The 25806-nt window shown below is 36.6% G+C and overlaps 1 protein-coding gene across 3 annotated transcripts in view; it reads left to right on the top strand.

Moving 5' to 3' along the window:
• LOC105490196 (poly(A) specific ribonuclease subunit PAN3) overlaps positions 1-25806 on the top strand; it is a 161074-nt gene that overhangs the window by 120557 nt on the left and 14711 nt on the right. For 2 of the 3 annotated variants that reach the window (XM_011755596.3, XM_011755598.3), the window contains 9 exons: positions 814-1061; positions 5807-5911; positions 6746-6803; positions 12078-12239; positions 12457-12573; positions 12662-12763; positions 16073-16238; positions 17341-17431; positions 22879-23018. In XM_011755596.3, the coding sequence (XP_011753898.1) occupies positions 814-1061; positions 5807-5911; positions 6746-6803; positions 12078-12239; positions 12457-12573; positions 12662-12763; positions 16073-16238; positions 17341-17431; positions 22879-23018 (1189 nt within the window). The remainder of the gene's footprint in view (positions 1-813; positions 1062-5806; positions 5912-6745; positions 6804-12077; positions 12240-12456; positions 12574-12661; positions 12764-16072; positions 16239-17340; positions 17432-22878; positions 23019-25806) is intronic. The other variant, XM_011755597.3, reaches the window with a different exon arrangement.

The following is a 25806-nucleotide window of genomic DNA, read 5'->3' as shown; positions in this document are numbered from 1 at the left end:
CTAGCTTGGAATCTCCTGAAGGGTAAAGACAATTGTCCTTTCCCTTTCTCCAATGATAGAGGGTGCTCTGCACATAATGTTTCTTATTGGTTGTGGTGGTTCCTCTAGAACATAATGGTATCAATTGGCCTAATTTTAAATAGTACGCATCTGTAGAAATTTTCAGGATATGCCTGTTTAGAGTTAATGACAAAAAGGCATCAGAACAACAGACTGCTTGATATTAAACATATGGCACTTAAGCTGCTATGTATTTCAACTTTTTTTTTTTTTTTTTTGCTTTTTCAAACAATTTTGTTAATTATATTTGGCTGAATGAAATCTAGTAGCTCTTCATAGATAATTTGAATTTTTAATACTGTAATATGTTTAGGGAATGCGCTATTTGTATTGTTAATGATTCTTAATAAAAAAGGAATTATGCCTTTTATAAAAGTTTTTCTTTTATAAAAGGCTTAATTTTATAAAGAGCCCCAATTCGGTTACTTCCCACCCTTCCATTAATTTATTAAATTTTTGGTCATTCTTGCTATTAAAGTTTGTGATGTAAACCTTGATATGGAGGAGACTGTTCTTACAATAAATCTGCTAACATATTTGGGAATAACTACATTTGAAAAAAGAAACTTTACATTTGCTTTAGTCAGAGCTTTTTCTACAACAAAACAAGATAAAATTATTTCCTTCATCTTTGTGCACTTAAGATCCCAAAGATGATGTTTCTTCCAAATGAATGTTTGCATTTTATTTTCCAGACTTTTTCTCTAAAACCAATTATTGCTCCATTAAGAAACATTTTTACATCTTCTTCAGGAATGTCGTTGTCTGCTGGGTCTTCCCCTCTTCATTCCCCCAAGATTACTCCACATACTTCTCCTGCTCCCAGAAGAAGAAGTCACACTCCAAATCCAGCAAGTTACATGGTGCCTTCTAGTGCCTCTACATCTGTTAATAATCCTGTTTCTCAGACTCCATCTTCTGGTCAGGTGATCCAAAAGGAAACTGTTGGTGGAACGACTTACTTCTATACAGACACAACTCCAGCACCTTTGACTGGAATGGTATGTTTGCATTAAAGAGGACATTTTAGTACTCTCTTGTAACAGGTCCTTTTAGTAATGAGGTGGTCCACCCCCTCCTGCAGCTTTTTATTGTGATGCAAAAAAGTATTTCATTTTCTCACTTAGATGAGAAGTCTAGTCTCTTCTCAACTCTTCAAATTTATCTAGTTCTGCCTTACTAATAACTCTAGTTTTAGACTAATCTGGTTTAATCAGAAATTAGATTATATCCATGCTCTTACTTTAGTACTCTATGGCATGTTTTGCTTATGGGTTTACCTTGTACTAGCTGGAGTTGATGCCTGCTGACATTTGTTTTTAGGTATAGATAGTTTAACCTCTAGTAAGAAGCTAGAAAAAGTAGATGGTATGTCCTCAGTAGTTACTGGAAGCAAATCAATGATAAACCCTTATTTCAGATGAGGTGGTTATTTAACAGCTAGATCTGTGGATGGTGGAGTGACACATAGTGATAAGGGGCCTGCAGTATGGCTCTTTGCTAAGGAGGTAGAAGAGTCAGACCAAAGAGAGCCATGATTATAGATGAGGAAAGAGTTACCAAAGGACTGGTGATGAAGTGAGAGAAGAATCATGAAACAGTTGGGAAGAGGTGGCCCCAGAGGAGACATGAATATGAAGACCAAGAGAGGAAGAACATGGCCAGAAAGAAAGATTTCTTATCAGAGTCAATTAGTAATGTTCCAGGACAGGGAGAAGGGACGGGAGTCAAGGGGGCGAGAATGAATGGAGAAGGAGAGAAGGATTCCATGTTATGTAAATTGTACCTTTTTTAGCTTCATTACTTCGTCCGTATTCAAAAATTATTTTATTTACCCTAGAAAAATAAGTAGTAGATGAAGGCCTCATGAGTGAGAAAGCCAGAGTCCACTAAAACAGGGGTCCCTAATCCTTGAACCATAGACCAGTGTTAGGAACCAGGCCTCACAGCAGGAGGTGAGCAGTGGGCAAGTAAGTGAAGTTTCATCTGTATTTACACCCACTCCCCATTGCTCTCATTACCATCTGAGCTCCTCCTTGTGTCAGATCAGTGGCGGCATTAGATTCCATAGTAACATGAACCCTGTTGTAAACTGTGCATGCCAAGGATCTAGGTTGTGTGCTCCTTATGAGAATCTAGTCCTTGATGATCTGTCACTGTTTCCCATCACGCCCAGATGGGACTGCCTAGTTGCAGGAAAACAAGCTCCCATTGATTCTATATTATGGTAAGTTGTATAATTATTTCATTATATGTTGCAATGTGATAATAATAGAAATAAAGTGTACAATCAATGTAATGCATTTGAATCATGCCAAAAATATCCCTTCACCCCCACCCCCTTGTCCATGGAAAAATTGTCTTCCGCGAAATCAGTCCCTGGTGCCAAAAAGGTTGGGGATTGCTACATTAAAATAACGGAAGCTGATCTAATCTATAGACATTTGACAGTCATAGATGATAGGCTTATATGAAACATTATTTGGATTTCAATATGCCGTTTTGATCCTCAAAGTTAACTTATTTTGATTGAATTTAATATTTTACTAAGAGAATTTGAGTGAAAAGAAAGCATACTTCTTTTTTTTGTTTGTGCCACATTGTTTTTAGACTCGTGAATCTATGTACTTATGAAACTGTTTCTCCAATTGTAAAATAAGGATATTAATACCTAACTATTCTATGAGAAATAGATGTGAAAACATTTATAGAAATAGTTGTAAGTCATGTAAACTGCTTTTTAAAAATAATAAAATAGCTAACAGTTTTGTGGGCTTTTTAAAAATCAGAAATCTTTCAAACATTATCACAGAACCACTTTCCAAACAGAAGATCAAAAAAATAGGTAGGTAGAGACTTCTCTTTGTTCTTTCAAATAAGGAATCCATGAGTGTTTTAGCCTTTTTCGTTTATTATGTTTTATAATCATTTACCTTTTAATTTTATTTGTAGAAAGAAATTTAGTTTAATGTATATGGAGGCTCTTTGGCCAAAATTACCTCCACCAATTTTATAGAGATTAAATTTACCTCCACCAGTTTTATAGAGATTAAATATGGCACATTTTAATAATGTTTTTACCCCTCACACACTATATATATATTTATTATTATTTATTATTTATTTTTTCTTGAGATAGATTCTCCCTGTTTCACCCAGGCTGGAGGGCAGTGGTGCAATCTTTGCTCACAGCAACCTCCGCCTCCTGGGTTCAAGCATCCTCCCACCTCAGTCTCCCTAGTAGCTGGGACTACAGACGCACACCACCATGCCCGGCTAACTTTTGTATGTTTAATAGAGATGGAGTTTTACCCAGTTGGCCAGGCTGATCTCAAATTCTTGACCTCAAGTGATCCGCCCACTTTGACCTCTGAAGTGTTGGGTTTACAGGCGTGAGCCACTGTGTCCAGCCTAAACTATGCTGTTATATAAGGAAACCAACACGAGAAAAAAGAGATATTACTCTTCCTGCAGACACAGGCTAAAGGAAACCTTACAAGTATCACAAAACTGCTTCCTAGTTGAGATCTAGATCAGAGCAGTCATGTTGAGGCAGCACAAATCAGCTGAATTAGTTTTTAAAAGAGAAAAACAGTTTCATTGTTTAAAATGAAAGAATGAAGAGATAGAAAAGATATTTAAAACTGAACTTTGATTTTGTATCATGGACCAGTGAAGGAGAGAGAGAAAAGAGTGATAAAGAGAAGAAAGGGTGGTGGGATGAGTCCAGTTGGAAGAATGAAAGACAAGAAGGTGGAAGCTGATGTAGTAACTTTATTGTAGTTTGCTTGGAAGGTAAATGTATTATTGTATCCTTCTGTTCACTTAACCTGCTGACCTAGAATGGGTTTGAATAACACTTTGTTTAGTTTGGCCACAAAATGCCTGTGAAGGGGAGAATCCTTTGGGCAGTCAGGGCAATGTTCCTTTGTTACCTCCCAGTACTCAAACACCTTTAATTTCTCCTTCCTTGCTTCCAGTTGCTTTCAAAAAGTGGTGATGAACTGTTTGTATAGTTGCCGCTTAGTATCCAAGGGGGATTGATTCCAGGACTCCCACATATAGCAAAATTCCTGGGTGCTCAATTCCCTGATACAGAATGACATAGTATTTGTGTAGATCTTATACACATCCTCCTGTATACTTTAAATTATCTCTAGATTACTTATAATACCTAATGCAGTATAAGTGGTCTGCGAATTGTTGTTACACTGTATTTTTAATTTGTATTACTTCTTATTGTTGTGTTGTCATTTTTTTCCCCTGAATATTTCCTACCCATGGTTGGTCCAATCCTTGAATACAGAACCCAGGGATACAGAAGGCTGACTATGTGACATTTCTTCCAAAGAGCTACTTTTGTCTTCTCAGTGGAGCTTAAATTTTATTGTATCTGAAGAAATGTTTTCTTTCTCATTAGGTTTTTTTTTTTTTTTTTTTTTTTTGAGACAGAGTCTTGCTCTGTCACCCAGGCTGGAGTGCAGTGGCATGATCTCGGCTTGCTGCAGCCTCCACCTCCCAGTTTCAAGCGATTCTCCTGCCTCAGTCTTCTGAGTAGCTGGGATTACAGGCGCCTGCCACTAAGCGTGGCTAACTTTTTTTTTTTTTTTTTTTTTTGAGATGGAGTCTCGCTCTGTCACCCAGGCTGGAATGCAGTAGTGCAATCTCGACTCACTGCAAACGAGTTTGCAGTAGTGCAAACTCACCTCTGGGTTCAAATGATTCTGCCTCAACCTCCTGAGTAGCTGGGACTACAGGTGCGTGCCACCACACTCGGCTAATTTTTTGTATTTTTAATAGAGACAGGGTTTCACCATGTTAGCCAGGATAATTTTTGTATTTTTAGTAGGGATGGAGTTTCACCATGTTGGCCAGGCTGGCTCATTAGATTTTTAATTGATTACTAAAATATTATTTTTATTTATTTATTTATTTATTTATTTATTTATTTGAGACGGAGTTTCGCTCTTGTTGCCCAGGCTGGAGTGCAATGGCGCGATCTCCACTCACTGCAACCTCCGCCTCCCGGGTTCAAGCGATTCTCTTGCCTCAGCCTCCCAAGTAGCTTGGATTACAGGTTTGTGCCACCACACCTGGCTAATTTTGTATTTTTAGTAGAGACGGAGTTTCTCCATGTTGGTCAGGCTGGTCTCGAACTCCTGACCTCAGGTCATCCGCCCACCTCAGCCTCCCAAAGTGCTGGGATTACAGGTGTGAGCCACCGTGCCAGCTGAAATATTATTTTTAATATGAAATTCTTTCAGAAAGTATTCTATAACAGCTATTCTCTGAGGTTTTTACTTCAATATTATTTACAGCTTTAAAATGTATTAAAATTTATTACTATCATGTAAAGATTAAAATTTTATCAAAACACTGATAAAGCTTATCGATTATGAAAAATTAGTGAGGCTGGGCATGGTGGCTCACACCTGTAATCCCAGCACTTTGGGAGGCCGAGGCAGGTGGATCACCTGAGGTCAGGAGTTCAAGATCAGCCTGGCCAATGTGGTGAAACCTTGTCTCTACAGAAATAGAAAAATTAGCTGGACGTGATGGCGGGTGCCTGTAATCCCAGCTCCTCTTGAGGCTGAGGCAGGAGAATCACTTGAACCCGGGAGGCGGAGGTTGTAGTGAGCCGAGATTGCGCCACTGCACTCCAGCCTGGGCGACAGAGCAAGACACTGTCTGAAAAAAAAAAGAAAGAAAAATAGTGATTATATTTACCCCCTTCCTACCTTTTTAGGTGTTTCCAAACTATCATATTTATCCTCCGACTGCACCTCACGTTGCTTATATGCAACCGAAAGCAAATGCACCTTCCTTCTTCATGGCCGATGAACTCCGACAGGTATGCTTTCAGAATTCATAGTAAGAATACTTAATGTCTCCTGTGCTTTAGTGAACAGGGGAAAGAACAGAGCTCTTTTCAAATCATATTATTTAATCAAATATGCTGTAGTAAAGCACATCGAATTTATAAGTTTTAATTGGTGTGTTTAAGGAAACCTGTCTTTCAAAAAAATTTCAAATTTTGTGTTAGGATATAAAACGTAGAATAGCTATTTAAATGGTTCGCTCTTCTGTACTTCATTTTATTTCTATTGAAAAGGCTCTTTGAAGTATATAAATAATTTCAATGGTTTCTAACAGTATTCTTCTAATAGGTGTAGGTTAAAAATAAGTAGTTTGGCCCAGGAAATAACTTTTAAGAGAGCTCAATATTTTTTTAAAAGAATGTTTTACAAAAGTGTTTTGTTTAATTTTTGGTAAACAACTAGTTATTTGATATGTAGAATTTCACTTTACACTCAGATTCTCAGAAATATTTTTGTTTCATAGAAGTGAGTTCTACCAGTATAGTGCTTTTTAAATTAATTATTACCAGCTTACTAGTAGACCTTGAATTTTCAGCCACAGTGTTAGTCATGTGTTTTGGGTAGCCCAGCTACCTGTGTGTAAGTGGCACAGCTACTTAAACTCAGTCTTAATTATGGGCAAGTCTAAGTCTATCTGGGCCTGGAGTTCAGACATTTTACCATGTTTAGAAATGTTGTTTCATGATTTTAATATTTAAAAAGTGCACATGCCAAAAATATTAATATTTAGTTTATTTAATTATAATAGGAAATCCAGGGTTCAGAATCTGTGTTTAAATAGAAATATACTTATTTCTGTTTCATAGGAGCTGATCAACAGACATTTAATAACAATGGCTCAAATTGATCAAGCAGATATGCCAGGTAAAATGCAAGTTGATCCTTCCTCTCTTTTAAAGGCTGTTATAATTCTTATGTGGTAGTACATGTTTTATGCATTACTAAGAAGAGTTCCAGGCTGGGTGTGGTGGCTTATACCTGTAATCCCAGCAGTTTGGGAGGCTGAGGCGGAAGGATTGCTTGAGCCCAGAAGTTTGAGACTAGCCTGAGCAAAATAGTGGGAACATGTCTCTACAAAAAATAAATGAGCTAGGCGTGGTTGTGCACATTTGTAGTCCCAGCCACTCAGGAGAGACTGAGGCAGGAGGATCACTTGAGCCCTCAAGGTCAAGACTGCAGTGAGCTGGCTATAATCGCCCCACTGCACTCCAGCCTGGGTGACAGAGTGAGACCCTGTCTCAGAAAAAAAAAAAAGAAAGAACAGCCCCAAGATACTACTGATCATCTAGTTTATTTCTGTTAATTTTACGTATGTTCATAAAAAGTGTATATAGTTTTAGAATTCATGGTGATTTACTGTGCACTAGAATATTTTTATCTCCTGAAACTTAATAAAGCATGGGTTCTTAAGCAGGAGAGGATGGTAATTATTAGTACCATTTGTGAGACTACTGTGTGCCAGACAGTATACTAATTAAATACTTTACATGTCTTACTTTATGCCTCACAAACATCCTGTGACATATTATTTCCACTTTACATATGAGGAATACTGAAGTTGGCAGGTTAAGTAACTTACCTTTAGAACCAATGGCTGGTAAATAACTGACTGATTCCAGACTTAAACCAAAGTTTTTCAGACTGTACCACGATATTTCTTAAAGCATATTAAAATATCTTTCCTTAGCTTACTCTGTATAAATGAAGTATGATATAATTTAGTAAAATTTCATAAATAATACAGTAGGAACACATTTGCCATAAAGATCATCTCAAAATGCCTGGTTGTAATCAGGAATTCAGCATAGTCTAGTGTGTGTTGTCTCTTGATTGCTAAAGAATTAAAAGAAATATGGCTGTTATTTCTTAAGATGGATCTTTCCAGGTAAGGTGGGAAGGAACTTACTTGTCATAACCTTTGAAATATTCATCTTGGAATTTTTCTTAACTGTTTAATATTGTATTTGAGGCTTTAGCCAGGTTTTGCAAAAGTTTAAAAAGAAAAAAAATGGAAGGCACAAAGACTGGAAAGGAGAAAATAGAACTGCCATCTATAAATCATGTGACTGCAGATTAGACATTATTTGAAATAACAAACTGTAGAAAATGGCTGGATATAAGATTAATACATCAGTTGCATTTCTGTAGGCCAGTACCCAGTTAACTTCAAAATATAATTAAAAGCAAATGCTGTTTAAAAATGCAATGTCAGTATGTAGGAATAAATACAACAAAAGATAGGTAAGATTTCAGCAGGGGAGATTTATTCATTAAGAAGTATTAAATAATGTAAAGTGAAATTCTGTAGATTAGTAGAGATTACTCATGATTAGGAAGACAGAACAAGTAAGATGTCAATTTTTCTAAACTGACATATAGATCCAGTAGAATTCCAGTCAAAGCATAACTTCCAGTCAAATCTTTTCATGAAGTATGATAAAATGTATCAAAGAATAAAGGGCCAAGACTATCCAAGGTGCTTTGAAGAGTATGGTTGTTATTTATGTTCATATGAAGAATTTGTTTGTGTATTAGGGAAGGAGAGGTTTGATTTGAGTCTACAGTAACTAAAACGTGATGATGACACAGGGTTAGACAGATTAATGGAACAGATTACAGAGAGCCCAGACATGTTCTGTGATAAAGGTGGCAAATCAGTGGGGAAAAGAAAGCATTGGAAAAATGGTTTTTGGTTTTTTAATTAAAAAAATAAACTTTGATTGAGGCAGCATCTTGCTCTGTCACCCAGGCTGGAGTACAGTGGTGTGATCGCAGCTCACTGCAACCTCTGACTCCTGGGCTTCAGCATTCCCCCACCTCAGCCTCCCAAGTAGCTGGGGCTACAGGTGTACACCACCACACTTGGCTAATTTTTGTATATTTTGTAGAGAGGGTCTCACCATGTTGCCCAGGCTGGTCTTGAACTTCTGGACGCAAGTGCTCTACCTGCCTCAGCCTCCTGAGAGTGCTGGGATTACAGGCATGAGCCACTGTGCTTGACCACAAAAAATGGTTTTCTATATTGACAAGATAAAATTGGGTGATTATCTCAAGCCACATTAAAAAGTCAACTTCAAATAAATTAAGAACTTATATGTCTAAAACAGAACTCTAAAACTCCTATTGTAAAATATAAATGAATGCATTTTATCTACTTTTAAAATACTTTAAAAAATAAAAACTAATTTTATCTGCATTTGCAGTGATGATAAAATATTTAAAATTTTTTTGTCACATTCTCTTTCGGCTATCCATGAGTACTTTACATCATTCATCAGTACGCACACAATTTTCAACTTAAGACATTTTCTTTTTTTTTTTTTTTTTTTTTTGAGACAAAGTCTCGCTCTGTCACCCAGGTTGGAGTGCAGTGGCCGGATCTCAGCTCACTGCAAGCTCCGCCTCCCGGGTTCACGCCATTCTCCTGCCTCAGCCTCCCGAGTAGCTGGGACTACAGGCGCCTGCCACCTCGCCCGGCTAAGTTTTTGTATTTTTAGTAGAGACGGGGTTTCACTGTGTTACCCAGGATGGTCTCGATCTCCTGACCTCGTGATCCGCCCGTCTCGGCCTCCCAAAGTGCTGGGATTACAGGCTTGAGCCACCGCGCCTGGCCTAACTTAAGACATTTTCAAACAAACACCGCCCTATGTTTCTGACTATCCCTTCATGCTTAGCATTTGTTTACATTATGGTTCAACCGTTTGACACTTGATCATATAGTTTTTGGCATCATGAATTACAGTGCAGGAACATATTCATCTACTTAATTTTTTTCTTCTGTAGGAAATATTTTTTTCCTTAGAAGAAATACTTCAAATATTTCTAAACTGATGTATATATAGATTCAGTATAATTCAGAAATACTTTTATAATTATTTCTACTTTTAAGCATAAAAAATGTACATAATTGATCAACTGATGCTCTTTTAAAAATATATAAAAAAGAAAACAGCTCCGGGTGCAGTGACTGACACCTGTAATCCCAGCACTTTGGGAAGCCAAGGTGAGTGGGTCACTTGAGGTCAGAAGTTTGAGACCAGCCTGGCGAACATGGTAAAACCCCATTTGTACTAAAAACACAAAAATTAGCCACGTGTGATGGCGCCCACCTGTAATTCCAGCTACTCAGGAGGCTGAGGCACAAGACTCGCTTGAATCCGGGAGGTGGAGGTTGCAGTGAGATTGTGCCACTGCACTCCATCCTGAGTGACGGAGTGAGACTCTGTCTACAAAAAAAAGACAGAAAGAAAATGTAAAGTAGAAGTGGTTTTAAAGTTTAGTACATAGAACCAAATTGCTTTCCAAGGGATATCAGTTAAACACCATTGATTTGTAAGTTGTAATAATTTACTAGCAACCCCATAGCAAACGAGTGCCTAATATCCTTGGGAATTGCTCTGTTCTTTGTATTTTCATAGTGTATTAGCTCTCAAAGTATGATTCCTTAACCAGAGGCCTCATTTTCATTGACTTTTAGGAACTTGTTAGAATTGTAAGTTCTTGGATCCCACTTCAGATTGTATCAGAAACTCAGGGATTGGGGCCCAGCAAACTATGTTTTAACAAGGCTTTAGGTGATTGTGACAGGTGCTGACGTTTAAGAACCAGTGTCATTGCGAATTGTACTTCTTAAATGGGGACTTTACCTCTTACATGTTTTATATAAATCTGTGTTCTTTATTTTTCTCTAGGCCTCTTGAGGGTAAGAATGTATATTTCTTTAGTTTAGGTTCATTAGTACATAGTAGGTGCTCAGTATATTTTACTGATTTGAAATTAATCCTGTATTAAGTGCTCCTTAATAAATGAAATAGCTGGAAAGCAAAATTTATCATTTGACTTCCTTATGGACATAGTGTTCATTCAAATACAAACTAGGTAAATGCACAAAAGTAAAAGTTACAACTGTATTCACTTGTGTGTATTCTTCCATTATATTGCTTTTATTTTATTTATTTATTTATTTATTTATTTATTTATTTATTTATTTATTTAAGAGATAAGGTCTTAAATGTTGCCCAGGCTGAATTCAACTCCTGGGTTCAAGTGATTCTGCTGCCTCAGCCTCCCAAGTAGCTAGGACTGTAGTCACATGTCATGACACATGGCAGTATACTGCCTTTATTTAAGTAGAACATGCCACTTGATGACATTTTAATCATTCTACATTTGTTTTTCATTATGGCCCAAATGCCATGTAGAGATTATGATTATAGAATCAAAAAGTCCTGGGTTTGCATCCTACCTTTCTCTCTCAGCTATGCAATCCTTATTATCTTTATTTTTGAAATAGGGAATTATACTTCATGGGATTGTTGTGAGAACTAAGAAATAATGAGCATAAAGTATTTGGCAAATGCAGAGGAAGGATCATTTTGAGCCTGTCTTCTGGAATTAGTTTTCTTAATAGGATTTCATCTGTGTTTCTTACCAGTCAGAGGTCAAAAATTATCAGTTGTTTTTGTTTGTAGGTTTTTTTTTTTAACAGACATAATACCATGTTTTAAAAATAGTGTTAAACATGTATATTATAAAACATTTGGCAAATACCAAATAATGTAAAGAAAAGAATAATAATCCTCCCTTTAAAAGGTTACCATTGATGCCATCTGCTATATTTTCTTCTAGTTAGTTTACTATGGCTGTACTACATGTTGGGTTATCTTCCGTTCACTTAAAATATTGTGAGCATTCCGAAGTCATTCAAGACAGTTAACAAAGTCAAAAGTATAAGTTGGTGTTCAATTGGAAAACATGATTGTATTTGAATCATTAAAAAATACATGTCGTTTTGATTATAAACCTGATAACATGTTTGTTCTAGAAAAATTTATCTGTAAGTGATAACTCAAATTGTTTATAAAAATTATTTCTGAGAAACAAATTTGTATTGTGCTATAAAAGGAAATGTTTTTGAATGCATGAACTTTAGTTGTTCTTTGGTTATTTTGTCATATTATAATGCCTATTTTTATTGATACTGAAGCTAGTTTGTCTTATGGAATTGTTATGTTTATTCTGTAATACAAGAGCACATTGTGATATACAAGGCGTTTATAGTAAATATGATTTCTTCTATATTTTTGAGAAAGATTTATGAATGTCTGTATTTTCAAGTCTTCTTATGAATTACTCTAGCAGTTCCTACAGAGGTTGACAGCTACCATAGCCTATTTCCTCTAGAACCACTGCCACCTCCCAACCGGATACAGAAATCAAGTAATTTTGGGTATATTACATCTTGCTACAAAGCTGTAAATAGCAAAGATGATCTGCCATATTGCCTTCGGAGGATACATGGTAAGGAAGATCAGTTATCTTCTTTTATAATCATATCATTGGGGCTAAGATTATTCAAACCTTCTTGAATATATTATTTAACATATGAATGGAAATTTTTTATTTGGAAATTAGTACCTCATGAGCAATGTATAATATGGCATTTTCTTTCCATTTCTGATAGAATATGAAGGAGACGTCAATTAGAGTTTACTGTAGTAGAAAAATTGTCTTTCAGGTTTTCGTCTTGTTAACACAAAGTGCATGGTGTTGGTCGACATGTGGAAGAAAATTCAACACTCAAATATCATAACTTTGCGTGAAGTATTCACCACTAAAGCATTTGCCGAGCCCTGTGAGTAACTTGTAATTTGTCTTTTTGCTAGTGAGCTTCATTATTTGAAGCCAGCTTTCAGTAATGAGTATTTGTGTTTTATTTTAAGCTCTTGTGTTTGCATATGATTTCCATGCTGGAGGAGAAACTATGATGAGCAGACACTTTAATGACCCTAATGCTGATGCCTATTTCACCAAGAGAAAGTGGGGTAAGAAAAAGATACAGGCAAACTATATTTTGACTAATGCTTTTGCTCTGTGGAAGAGTAGTTTTCTACTTTAAAATATGTATCATTTTTCCCTGTAATCATTTAGTTTAAAGACTGTTGCATTTTGTATTAGTCCGTTCTCATGCTCCTGATAAAGACATACCTGAGACTGGGCAATATACAAAAGAAAAAGGTTTAATGAACTTACAGTTCTTTGTGACTGGGGAGGCCTCAAAATCATGGCAGGAGGTGAAAGGCACATCTCACATGGCAGCAGACAAGAAAAGCAAATGAGAGCCAAGTAAAGGGGGTTTCCCCCTATAAAACCATCAGATCTCATGAGACCTATTCCCTACCACAAGAACAGTATTGGGGAAACTGCCCCCATGATTCAGTTATCTCCCACCAGGTCCCTCCCACAAAACCATGGGAATTCTGGGAGTTACAATGCAAGTTGAGATTTGGATGACATGGCCAAACCATATCACATTTCAAAAAGAAAGATGTCAAAGAAATGGAGTTGATGGTCAAGAAGTTAGGATATAATGTATTTTGCATATTTACTAAGATAAGGTAGATTTTTGAAGACTCACATAGATATCAGATATTTAAATAACTGGGAATGTGTTAAAATTGTTTTTCTCTTTAAAATGTTTTTCTTTTAAAATTATAATGCTCTCTTAATAAAGGTGTCTTGGAAAATTCAATAGCTTAGTTAGGAACAGTCTTTATGGCTTCCCTGCCTAAGTGCAACCGTTATGAATCTTTTAGTACATTTCTTTCCAGTCTTGCTTTGTTTTGTTTTCATCTCCGTTTGCATTGTTTTGTTTTTGTTTTAACATTTTATATCATATTACATCTTTTCTTTATTGTATTTTCCCTATAGTTTTTATATTCTCTCAATATAATTTAATGATTCCTACTATGACTATATTGTTCTTTAGATAATTATTTCCCTAAACAAATGCTTTAGTTTGAAGGTTGGATTCTATATTACTTAATCTAAGGTTTCAAAATAGAATTTTAAGTAACTTTTCCTTAAACATGGAATATTTTATTTTTTGCCCCTTTCTAATATATACTTAAAGAATTGTTTTATCATTGAGATTTTGCAAACAACCAGAATACTTGAAGTCTAACAAATGTGTGTTAAAGGGTAAATGATTTCAGAGAAAAATAAATCCATTTTGAGATGTTCTATTCATTAATTTATGTATTTGGGGAAGGTCTCAGTCTCTGGGGGCAAGAAAGAAGCATCACATTATGCTTTTTAATCTTTTTAAGATTTTCTTGACTTGAAAATTAAAGAGGAGAGGAGAAAGATTTGAGTCCATATTCTAGTATCTTTCAGATTGCAACTCTCTTTAAAGACTCTAATTATAGACAAAAATAGATTACTTCTGTTTACTTGTTACTTCGCTTTTTGCATTCTGACAGTTGAAAAAAGAAAGTTGTGGTTACATGGCTGTTTCACATTTAACATAGAATGTGGTCATTTTTTTCCTTTTGCTATGTCATCTGTAGACACATGCGTAATTTTGTGGAAGGGGATGTGGTACAACTTTTCTTATAGATGACTATAGTTGTTGCTCCAATTTATTTTGGTAGTAACACCTGTGAAATGACTGTTGGCTTTAATTTATAACTGTGTTTCTCAACTTAAGCAGTATTGACATTTTGAGCTGGATAATTATTTTTGTGGGGGCTGTCTTGTGCATTTCAGAATGTTTATAGTGGCCTCTTCTGACTGAAGGGCCTGGTTCTGCCTACTGAATGCCAGTAGCAATCCCCCTCTACCCCAATTGTAATGCCAGAAATATCTCCAGATGTTGCCAAATGCTGGAGTGGTTTCTTTTGAGACCCACTGTTTTATAGCATTCTTTTCCAGTAATTTTTTAATCGTAATTATTCTGTTTTTGGTGTTCACTGATTAATATACTAATGTTTACATTTTCATAGGAAGTAGTCCTTTTAATATTTTAAAGTATTGTTTGAGTAGTCGTAACTTCCCTAACCATACCATACATGCATAAAAGCCTACCATTTTCCTATACTATGTAATTTATTATCTTAGCACAAATGAAAAAAATAGCAAAGTATAAGAAATATGTTAATTTAGAAAATGGGAAGAATAGCATACCATATGGAGTTGATACAAGATTCAGAATGAGTCTGTATCAGTAAAACAACTAGAACAGAGTCTGGCAGACAGTAAGCACTATATATATGTTTGCTGTAAAAACTCTGTTTCCTTATTACTACATTTATTAATAGTTTCATTTAAACGATTGATAGTCATTTTTGAGATTGGCTTGGCATTTGTTACCAGTGCCATTTTTTTGAGTCGTCTTACACATATTTCCAGAGTGTATTATCTTCTGTCCAAATTGAGAGATAATTATTTTTGAATTTTGTATGTGCTGCTTACCGGAAATTTTATTTCAAGCCATAAGTACATATTTGTTATTTATTGTAAGCACATAATTAACCATTTAATTATGTTGCTTTTTATAACTGATTCACAAAAGGTTGTTTTACAACAATATGAATATAAGGTCGACAGGGCGTAGCGGCTCATGTCTGCAATCCCAGCACTTAGGGAGGCTGAGAAATATGGATCATTTGAGCCCAGGAGTTGGAGATCAGCCTGGGCAACATAGCAAAACTGTTTCCACAAAGAAAAGAATATAAGGACATATTCCTTGGAATAATTACAAAATCTTGATTAAATTTATATGTCTCCTTTTCTACTGATTTACAATATATTAACAATGACCTAGAAAATATTATCAAAAACCACTTAATGAGTTAATAGAATACACCTTTGTGATAGAGGGGGCCGAGTGGTATAAGGAAAACGAACATTCGCCATAAGTGATGGTAGAGACTTTTATTTTCATCAAGCCACACAATGAACAGCTCTCACATGCCTAAACAATAATACAGGGTAGGATTAGCCAGCCACATTTTAAGTGGAATAACCTCTACAGTTTCTGTTTTTATATTTATTTGGTTAACAATTAAATATAAATTCTTACTTTAAATAATTTTTATTCAGTAATTATGTGGTTACAGAAAAGAGCATTTCAGTGAGAGCCCTGTTGCTGGTAACAATATAAAAGTCATAATCTCGGACAGGAACCTTTGGGCAATAGATTAAACTTAAATTACACAGATACATACACACACATATATAAATTGACATGTTGTGCCATGAGTGTACATGAATTATCTTTGCTAATTTTGGTTTTAATATTTTAGTCTTTTAGTTGATTAAGATGTCATTTTTTGGATTTCTTTGCTGTATAGGTCAACATGATGGACCGTTGCCCAGGCAACATGCTGGATTATTGCCAGAATCTCTTATTTGGGCATATATTGTCCAACTAAGTTCTGCATTGCGTACCATTCATACAGCAGGTTTGGCATGTCGAGTTATGGATCCAACAAAGATTCTGATAACTGGCAAAACAAGGTACTAGCATTTTGAGTTTTGGTTTCTTTTATTGAGCATCTTACCTTTGACAACTTAGTAAACAAAACATGATTGTTTTAATTCTGCTTGCATATATTCCATCCAGAAGAACTTCTATGACTTTGAATTAATTTGTAAGCTTTTTTAAAAAAAAATGTTGAATTCTGAATAAAATGCCTGATTATTAACCAAAAATCTTGGGAAAGGTTAGGGAATATGTGGTTAGGGTTAGGGGAATATAAAGATAGTATCAGTACAACTTTTCTATGTAGCACCATGGTTCACAAATTCTAGCATGAATCAGAATCACCTGGAGGACTTATAAAACACAGCTTGCTGGGCCCTACCCCAAGAGTTTTTCATTCATAAGTCTGCACTGGGGCCTAAGAATTTGCATTTTTAACAAGTTTCTAGATGTTGCCGTTGCTGCTGTTGAGTCACATGCTTTGAGAACAACTGGTCCAGTTATCAGTGTTGTCTTCACCTGAGTTTTGAGTTGCTGTAATTTTGAGATTGTCTTGGGCTGCATAGCATAGAGCTATAGATCTGGTACCAAGTTATTTAAGTTCATATCCTGGCTCTGATAGTTACTATTGATATGCCGTTGAACAAGTTACTTCTTCAAATTGTGTTTCGACAACCTTATTAGACAAGTGTACTACTAACTCCATTTTGCTTATTTATGAGGTACCCCTCAAAAAGTTATTGAGAGATTTGAATAAGTCATGTAAAATGCTTAGAACAGTGTCTGGTACATCTTTTGCAAGTGTTAGAAAGCTAACTAGTTCTCTTTTATGAATAACTAATAAACAGCGTGGAATGGTGAAAAGGACACTGACCTGTTAGTCAAGAGATGTGAGTTATAGTTCTGGCTTTGTCCGTTTCTGACTTTTACAGCTGTAGGTATATCACTTGATATCTCTGAGCCTTAATTTTCCCATTTCCAAAATGGTGGTTGGTGGAGGTGGTGTGGGGTAGGTTGGAAGTTAAACTCAATTCTGAGATCCTTCCTAATATTTTGGGAAATGTTACTTTTCCATGAGTATGCAATTTTTAAAAAACTTATTTTAATTATTTTCTTTAAATTATCTGGTCCTTAAAGGTTGCGAGTAAATTGTGTTGGAGTTTTTGATGTTTTAACATTTGATAACAGTCAAAATAATAATCCATTGGCATTGATGGCTCAGTACCAGGTGAGTAAGAATTAAAATGAATATTTACTTGTTTTCCTTTATTAAATACAAATTTTGTTCATTTTAAAGTATTTCAGTGTTTTAAGCCTAGATTTTGATTTATTTTGGGGTAGTCTCTGTGCAGACTTTGAACATGTATCTCCCCTCCCCTTCCTCTCTTTTCTTGTCTTCCTTTCCTTTCCCCTCTTTATTTCTTTCTCTCTCTTTTCCTTTCTTTTCTTTTGCTTCTGTCTTGCTGTGTCACCTGGGCTGGAGTGCAGTGGTGCGGTCAGCTCACTGCAGCTTTTGAACTGGACCCGAGCAATCCTCTCACCTCAGCCTCCCATGTAGCTGGAACCATAGATGTGCACTACTGTGCCTGGCTAAAATTTTTTTTATTTTTATTTTTTGCAGAGATGGAGGCTCACTATGTTGCCCAGGCTGGTATTTCTTAACCATTATGATGTATTTAGTGTAGAGCCCTTGTAGGCTGGAATAAAGGGAATTCATGACAATGTCAGAGACACTTTTTTTTTTTTTTTGTTAGGCGGAGTTTCACTCTTGTTACCCAGGCTGGAGTGCAATGGCATGATCTCGGCTCACCACATCCTCTGCCTCCCAGGTTCAAGCATTCTCCTGCCTTAGCCTCCTGAGTAGCTGGGATTACAGGCATGCGCCACCATGCTAATTCTGTATTTTTAGTATATAGATGGGATTTCTCCATGTTGGTGAGGCTGGTCTCGAACTCCCAACCTCAGGTGATCCGCCCACCTCGGCCTCCCAAAGTGCTGGGATTACAGGCACGAGCCACTGTGCCCGGCCTCATGACAGTGTCAGACTCTTAACTGTTCAAAATGAAAATGTATTTATGTGATTTAGGAAACATGTCCTAAGCATAGATAGATTAAAACAGACTCATCAAATGAATGGACTATATTAAATGACACCCTTCTTTTTCACTCCTTTAATTACACCTATTATTTTTACTTTTAGAACACTTGTCTGACTACCAGTCATAAAATTTTAGAAATGTTTTCAGAGGTTTGTTGTTGGATTGCCATTTTCTAAGTAATTTTTAAAATTTAGTCAGAACATATCACTCACTTCTTATACGTTATTAGTATTTGATTATTGTCTGACTTCATTTTATTAGTGTTGATTTAGGCCTCGTGATGTTTCTTAGCTATTTTGCTGCTTCTTATTTCCTGATTTAAATGATAAAGTATTGAATAATAAGAACGTATTTCTTCAAGCATTAAGAACAGTTGCTTTAGGCCAGGTGCGGTGGCTCACACCTGTAATCCCAGCGTTTTTGGGAGGCTGAGGTGGGCAGATCACTTGAGCTCAGGAGCTCCAGACCAGCCTGGCCAACATGGTGAAACCCCGTCTCTATTAAAATACAAAAATTAGCCAGGTTTGTGATGGCACACACCTGTAGTCCCAGCTACTTGGGAGGCTAAGGCAGGAGAATCGCTTGAACCTCAGAGGCGGAGGTTGCAGTGAGCCAAGATCGTGCCACTGCACTCCCGCCTGGGTAGCACAGCGAGACTCCATCTCAGAGAAGGAATAGTTGCGTTTGCCTTGATTACTCCGCAGGTAACAAAACTAAAGTAAATAGATTATTCAGTTTGTATTGGAATGCTTCACATTAGGATAGGCAGCTGTGATTTTAAGACAATTTTAGTTCTTTGTGTATAAGAAGTTTTTGAGTTTTTTGAACATTTATTAACTGACAAAGGTTTGCTCTAAGGCATAATTTCTTAATTACATGGAGAAACACCTTATTGCTCTTCTCTTTTCAACTTATTTTGTTTAAAGTTTTAGAAGAAGATTTTAATTCACTGATAGAATTTTAGAACAAAAAGGATAAAATGAGAAGTAGAGTCTAATCACTGTTTAGTATTTCAGTTCATGTATCAATCTCTTTTGCTGGTAAACCACAGACAGTGCAGTCCCAAAGACTTGCAGGCACTCATTGCATTCGGTTGTTTGCAGACATTTCACATCCTCCTTCCCCTCTGCTTGTGCCCATCTAACCTCAGCAGCAGCCAAGCTGTTCTGGTTGATAGCAACATCTAGTGGGCAATACAGGGAGGAAGGTGATTAGTTCTTTTTTTTTCCCCCAACAGCCGCATTGTATTCTTCTGCCTGAGGGCATTTGCTGCCTCTTTCTTATCTGGAGATGTTGTTTCTTAGCTACTGTCATTCTTATCTTCTTATACTTAGTGCCTAACTAGTTGGCTCTGATTAATTTTTCTTTATGATCTTTATGCTTCCAAAGTGACAGATTATTGACTTTTAAAATATTAGAGATTATATACACTTGGATATACATCCAAGCAGATAATATTAAATTTTTGAAGGAAAATTACACATTTTTAGAGCAGTACCATCATCTTCTAATGTAAGTATCTAGAAACCCCTGTCTGCATTAAAAACAAAAACAAAACTGCATATGCTCCTCATTCTTTTCTCAATAGGGTTCCTTTTCAGGTATGTTATGGGTTGTGTAGTTACCTTGAAAAACAAAACTTTTCATAAGAAAAAAATCTCTGAGTTCTAAACAACCAAGTTTATGTAAGCATTTAGGGCAACTTATTAATATTTGTAAGTCAGGATATGCCTTCATTCATAAAATCAGGCAACCTTCAATTAATTATCACCTCTTTATTTTTTTTCAACATTGAAGGATATATATCAGGCTTTCTTTTTTTGGGTATATATGTGTAGCTGATTTTTTAATATAGTTTATTATAGTAAGGTATAGGAAAGAATGAAAGATAGTTCCAAAGGGGGAGTGTGATTTTACAGAGAAGAGGATACATGAGGAGTGCATTGTTTCTTGTAGTATATTTTTCATAGTCTGTTTCAGACACGTGAATAGAGACTGACTTTGAGTAAAATGGACATAAGTAGAGCCATAGATAGAATCAGAAAAAGAAATCAAGAAGTCAAGAATCAGGAAGAAACTGAAAATCAGTTGGGGGGCAAATCTCCTGAATTCAACAAATGGGGGGAAAACCAGATGGAGGTAAGAAGCAAAATAACAAATGGAAAATTATTTAGCTGAGAAATAAGGAAAGGAGAGTTACTGAGTTTTATGGTGTGAAACTCTCTTAAGATTTTATTAACTTCTTTTGTTTAAAAAAACCTCTAATTTAATCTGGACTGGGTCACACGTGTACTTTATTTCTAAAAGCGGATGTTCTCACCTTGAGTCCGCTTTAGAGAGGTGGTGGGATGTACTGAAAATCAGATATTGTTATTTTTTTTTTTTTTTTTGAGACGGAGTCTCGCTCTGTCTCCCGGGCTGGAGTTGCAGTGGCCGGATCTCAGCTCACTGCAAGCTCCGCCTCCCGGGTTCACGCCATTCTCCTGCCTCAGCCTCCCGAGTAGCTGGGACTACAGGCGCCGCCACCTCGCCCGGCTAGTTTTTTGTATTTTTTAGTAGAGACGGGGTTTCACCATGTTCACCAGGTTGGTCTCGATCTCCTGACCTCGTGATCCACCCGTCTCGGCCTCCCAAAGTGCTGGGATTACAGGCTTGAGCCACCGCGCCTGGCCTCAGATATTGTTATTTTTTAAAACCATCTGGTTCTTCAGCTCTCTTGGACCATTTTGGTTTTCTGTCTCATAATAGAGAATAATGGAATATTCTGGGAGGGAGGCTTAATACAGCATCAGTTCAGGGTGGAACAAACTGAAAATTCTGCTGCTCAAAGAGCTGGAAGACTGTGTTGATATCTGCTGCTCAAACATGTGATAAACAGCCACAGTCTTTGCTGTGCTTTGCTGGATACTTTGGATTGAATCGCCCATAGAAATTTATAGTTGGCATTTACATGCACTGATTTCTTTTGGCTGAGATTTCTATAATTTCATGAATATAACTTGGAATGTTTTACTTGATCTAAAGTGTGATTGAGAGGCGTTCTTTTTGGAGTTCATCACAGTGTCCTCCAGCGAACAGAAATGATGGCAACAGTAATAGTACTCCTTCCCATGCCAGCTTCCCTCCTGCCATTCTTGTCTCCTGACTCTTCCACCAGTGAAGTTTACAAAGTTTTCTGGCATGAATCTTTGGATCTTTTCTAATAGATTCGAAGTAGTTTGTCTACCTAATCAGTCTGTCTCCTTATCTCCTGTTCAGTGTCAGATTCACAAATGCTAGTTTTGGATAAATTTTTTAGTATGAACTTTTAAATGTTATTTTAGTAATGGAGTTTAATGTTAAAATTTACTCATTATTTGGGTAGGGTGTTGTTAAGGATAACCATATAATGCTAGAATTTCACTAATGATTGCCTTAAAGTTACAAATATTCCAACAAACCAGTGGTTCTCAATCCTGGCTGCATATCATGATCATTTGTGGAAGCTTAGAAAAATATCAATACCTAGATTTTGATCCCAGACTGATGATGCCAAAACTGAGATGAGGGGATGGCTACTAGATGATTTTGGTTTTGTTTTTAAGCTCCTCAAGTGATGATAATGTACAGCTAGGCTTGAAAATTCCTTATAATAAACTAACGCTCAGTAAATGAACATGTGTCTAATAATTTAGATGAGTTCTCAGATTTTAAAGATCTGCAAATGTCTGTTGTAGAAATTGCTTCAGGTGGTTCCATTCTCCAAGGCATGTAGTTGTTGATAGCTTCCTACCAATCAGGGCCACTTGGGATGACCGTACTGTTTCTGGAGTTATAGGTGATAAAGGACTTAATTCAGACAGCTGTCTTTTGAAAATCCTTTTAGAAGGAAAGCCTCATAAGGGTAAATCTTGAGTGGGAGAGGTTTTAGGAAAGCAGCTGGTGGTTCCAGAGCTTAAAGATCTGTTATAGTGTGAGTAAAAATAGTCTATTTGGAAACAAAGATAGATGGGATGTCATTCATTGAGGTTTGTAGCATTTTTGATGTTCTAGAGAATTTGCTCTAAAATCTGGTTAATGCTAATGTTTGTAACAGGATAACTTTTCTTCAGATAATCCTTCACATTCACACTATATTCTGGGAGTAACAGAAAATGAGAAAAGTGTGTGTCTTAAGTTACAGTGGTTGTAGCAAATCAAATGTATAGTAACCTTAAATTTGTTGTAATAGAGAAGAATATTAGCTCTATTTAAATTAAAAAAGTTAGAAAAACTTTTAAAAATGGCAATTTGTAGTTGGCATGGGAATTGCTTAAAGTCTCTTAAAGCGTGGACCTAGAACTACCTTCATCAGAATTACCTGGGTGCTTTAGAAATGTTGAGCCGTTTTCTGGACCCATCCAGTGAGAAATCTGGTGGAGAGGCTCAGAAGTCATCTTTTTAATAAGCTCCAGGTTATTCTGAGGAGTACCGCTGTTTGAGAACCCTGCCTGCAGCTTATTTATAATGATGCTTTTTCCATTTAGGCAGTGGTATCAGTGTATGAAATGAGTACCTATGAAATGAAAATTAAAAGATGTTTATTCTTTCATGTCAGCAAGCAGATCTGATATCATTAGGAAAAGTTGTGTTGGCTTTGGCTTGCAACTCTTTGGCAGGAATTCAGCGAGAGAATTTACAGAAAGCCATGGAACTGGTGACAATCAACTATTCCTCTGACCTGAAGAATCTGATTTTGTAAGTTTTAATATATGATAAATTGTATAGAATGATTATTTGCGATAAGACAGAGCTTTTTTTGTTTTAAGTGATTGTTTTGGTTCCCACTATTTAAAATCAAACAAAACAGAAACTTTATTTCTTTATTTTTATTGCAAAATAAATATTTCTTAGATAAATTGATAAACCAGTGTGTTTAAATTAGTTACTGATGTTTTAAACATTTGGTCAAAGGGTACCCAGTAGAAGTTTGTTGGTATCTACTAGCTGCATGTGACCTTTTACATTGATATTAATTGAAATTTAAAGTTTACTTCTTCAGTTACACTAGTCACATTTCAGGAGCTCAGCAGCCACATGTAATTACTGGATAACATAATTGGACAGCACAGACATAGAATATTTCCCTCATCTTGGGAGTTCTGTTGGATAGTGCTGCTCTAGAGAGTGTGAAAGCCATCATGAATAAGCCTCAGGTGCAATCCAGTCATGTACCCTGGCCAAAACACCCATTCCGGAAAGCATTTGTGTGGAGACCCCCCAGGCTTATGCTCCAGTGTCTTAAGATTCCAGAGAATCCTTGAGTATGGAGTTGAGATTAATTTGGCTTAAGAGAAACCTGTTGTGGACTACTGTCACCACAGAAGGACTTCTCCCTAAGATATAGCTACTACTGAGAGATCCCAGAGGGTGGGCAACCACTACCTTGATTACAGTTATGAGCTGTGCTAGAGAAGAGGTGCTAATCAACAGTCTCTTTTAGCTTACAGCTGCCCCTTCTGATCTTTCTGTGTAGCCCTGGATGATCCAGTTTCTTTTTGGACCAGCCCTGGGGTATGAATTGGGGGATGGAGGGTGGGATTGCCCACCTGTTGTTTGTTACACTGGCATACATGTCCTGCTTGTGACAGCACTAGAAGCCAGTGGTTGTCTGGATTGTATTCATAATCAAATTCAAATACGATGATTTATCTTTTCAATAAAAATACTTGTTTTATTTATGATCACAACAGTGATTCCTAGCCTTAGTTTGCAAATACCTAGGATGCCTCAAATAATTTCAGGTTATAATCTCTAAATTTTCCTTTTTAAAGAAGTGGGAATAGAGGACATAAAAATAATCAATTAGCCATATGTTAATAATAATTGAAACTGGGTGATGATACATGGAGACTCATTACATTACTCTTCTAGTATTATAAATGTTTGAAATTTTCTTTAATAAAAAAATTGATAAACAAAAAAGCCATACTTTAATAATAACCACAAACTAAAATTGATGGAGTAATTAAACCATGTATCAGGCCCTTTCAAACTGCTTGATGGGAATTAATTTTTTTAATTCTCCCAATAACCCTATAAATTAGGTACCATTATTACTCCCATTTTAGAGACACAAAACTGAGCCACAGAGATCAAATAACTTGCCAAAGTCACATAGCCTGTAGTAACATTAAATATGATTAGCAGGGTACAAATAGGTCCATAATTACAGATGAATTGCTAAGATGTAGTTTATTCACATGGGTGTAACTATTCATTTATCCAAAAAAGGAATGACTAGTATATGCCGAATACAGGATACTTTGAATGAGGTGAACAAAATTCCCATCTCCTGGAGCTTACACCCTAATGGGAATAAAGAGTAAATAAACATAAAAACCAGTGAGATATTTTCAGGTAGTGATAAGACCTATGAAGAAAATAAGAGAATTATAAGCAGAAGAGTGAAGGAGTAGGAGGCTGCTTTCATGAGAAAGGGCAAGAATAGCTTACCTATAGAATAAGCGGCAATAGATGATTGAGAATCTTTGTGTTCTAACAGGTAGCCCTTGAAATATGTAGTATTTTCTGCCACTGTTCTAATGATAGAAGAAATTTAACTGGTTACTTCTGCTGTGTGTTACTGCATTTCTCAGAAATGAGTGTGTCATGATACCTTGTAAATTAAGTTTTAGAGCAGAGGACAGCTTCTTAAAAAGTTAGGCTCATTCAATTTAGCAAAATTGAAAACCCAGTTTTAGTTTTGAAAATTAATCTTTGAAGAGCAACAGGAAAAGCTCCACACCCCTCACCCACCCCCTTTTAGTCCTCTCAAAAAAGTTTCTAAAAATCTTTTCTTTTTTGGCTGGGTGTGGTGGCTCATGCCTGTAGTCCCAGTGCTTTGGAAGGCCAAGGCAGGCAGATCATGAGGTCAAGAGATCGAGACCATCCTGGCCAACATGGTGAAACCCCGTCTCCACTAAAAATACAAAATTAGCTGGGCTTGGTGGCGCATGCCTGTGGTCCCAGCTACTCGGGAGGCTGAGGCAGGAGAATCGCTTAAACTTGGGAGGCGGATGTAGCAGTGAGCCGAGATCACACTGCTGCACTCCAGCCTGGCAATAGAACAAGACTCTGTCATACACACACACTCTCTCTCACACAAAAAACTTTTCTTTTTCTTAATTTATTTTTGTTTTTTGTTTGTTTCCTTTTTTTTTGAGATGGAGTTTCGCTTTGTTGCCCAGGCTGGAGTGCGTTGGTGCCATCTCGGCTCACTGCAACCCCTGCCTCCTGGGTTCAACTGATTCTCCTGCCTCAGCCTCCTGAGTAGCTGGGACTACAGGCGCCTGCCACTATGCCCAGCTAATTTTGTATTTTTAGTAGAGACAGGGTTTCGCTGTGTTGGCCAGGCTGGTCTTAAACTCCTGACCTCAAGTGATCTACCTGCCTTGGCCTCCCAAAGTGCTGGGATTACAAGTGTGAACCACTGCACCTGACCTGTAACACTCTTTTCATCTCGCACTTTTGTTAATAGTAATGG

This window comes from Macaca nemestrina, chromosome 16, assembly GCF_043159975.1.
Source record: "Macaca nemestrina isolate mMacNem1 chromosome 16, mMacNem.hap1, whole genome shotgun sequence".
In the NCBI taxonomy this organism is placed as follows: domain Eukaryota; kingdom Metazoa; phylum Chordata; class Mammalia; order Primates; family Cercopithecidae; genus Macaca; species Macaca nemestrina.
The sequence above is the reverse complement of the archived record's forward strand: the minus strand, read 5'-3'. Positions and strand labels throughout refer to the sequence as shown.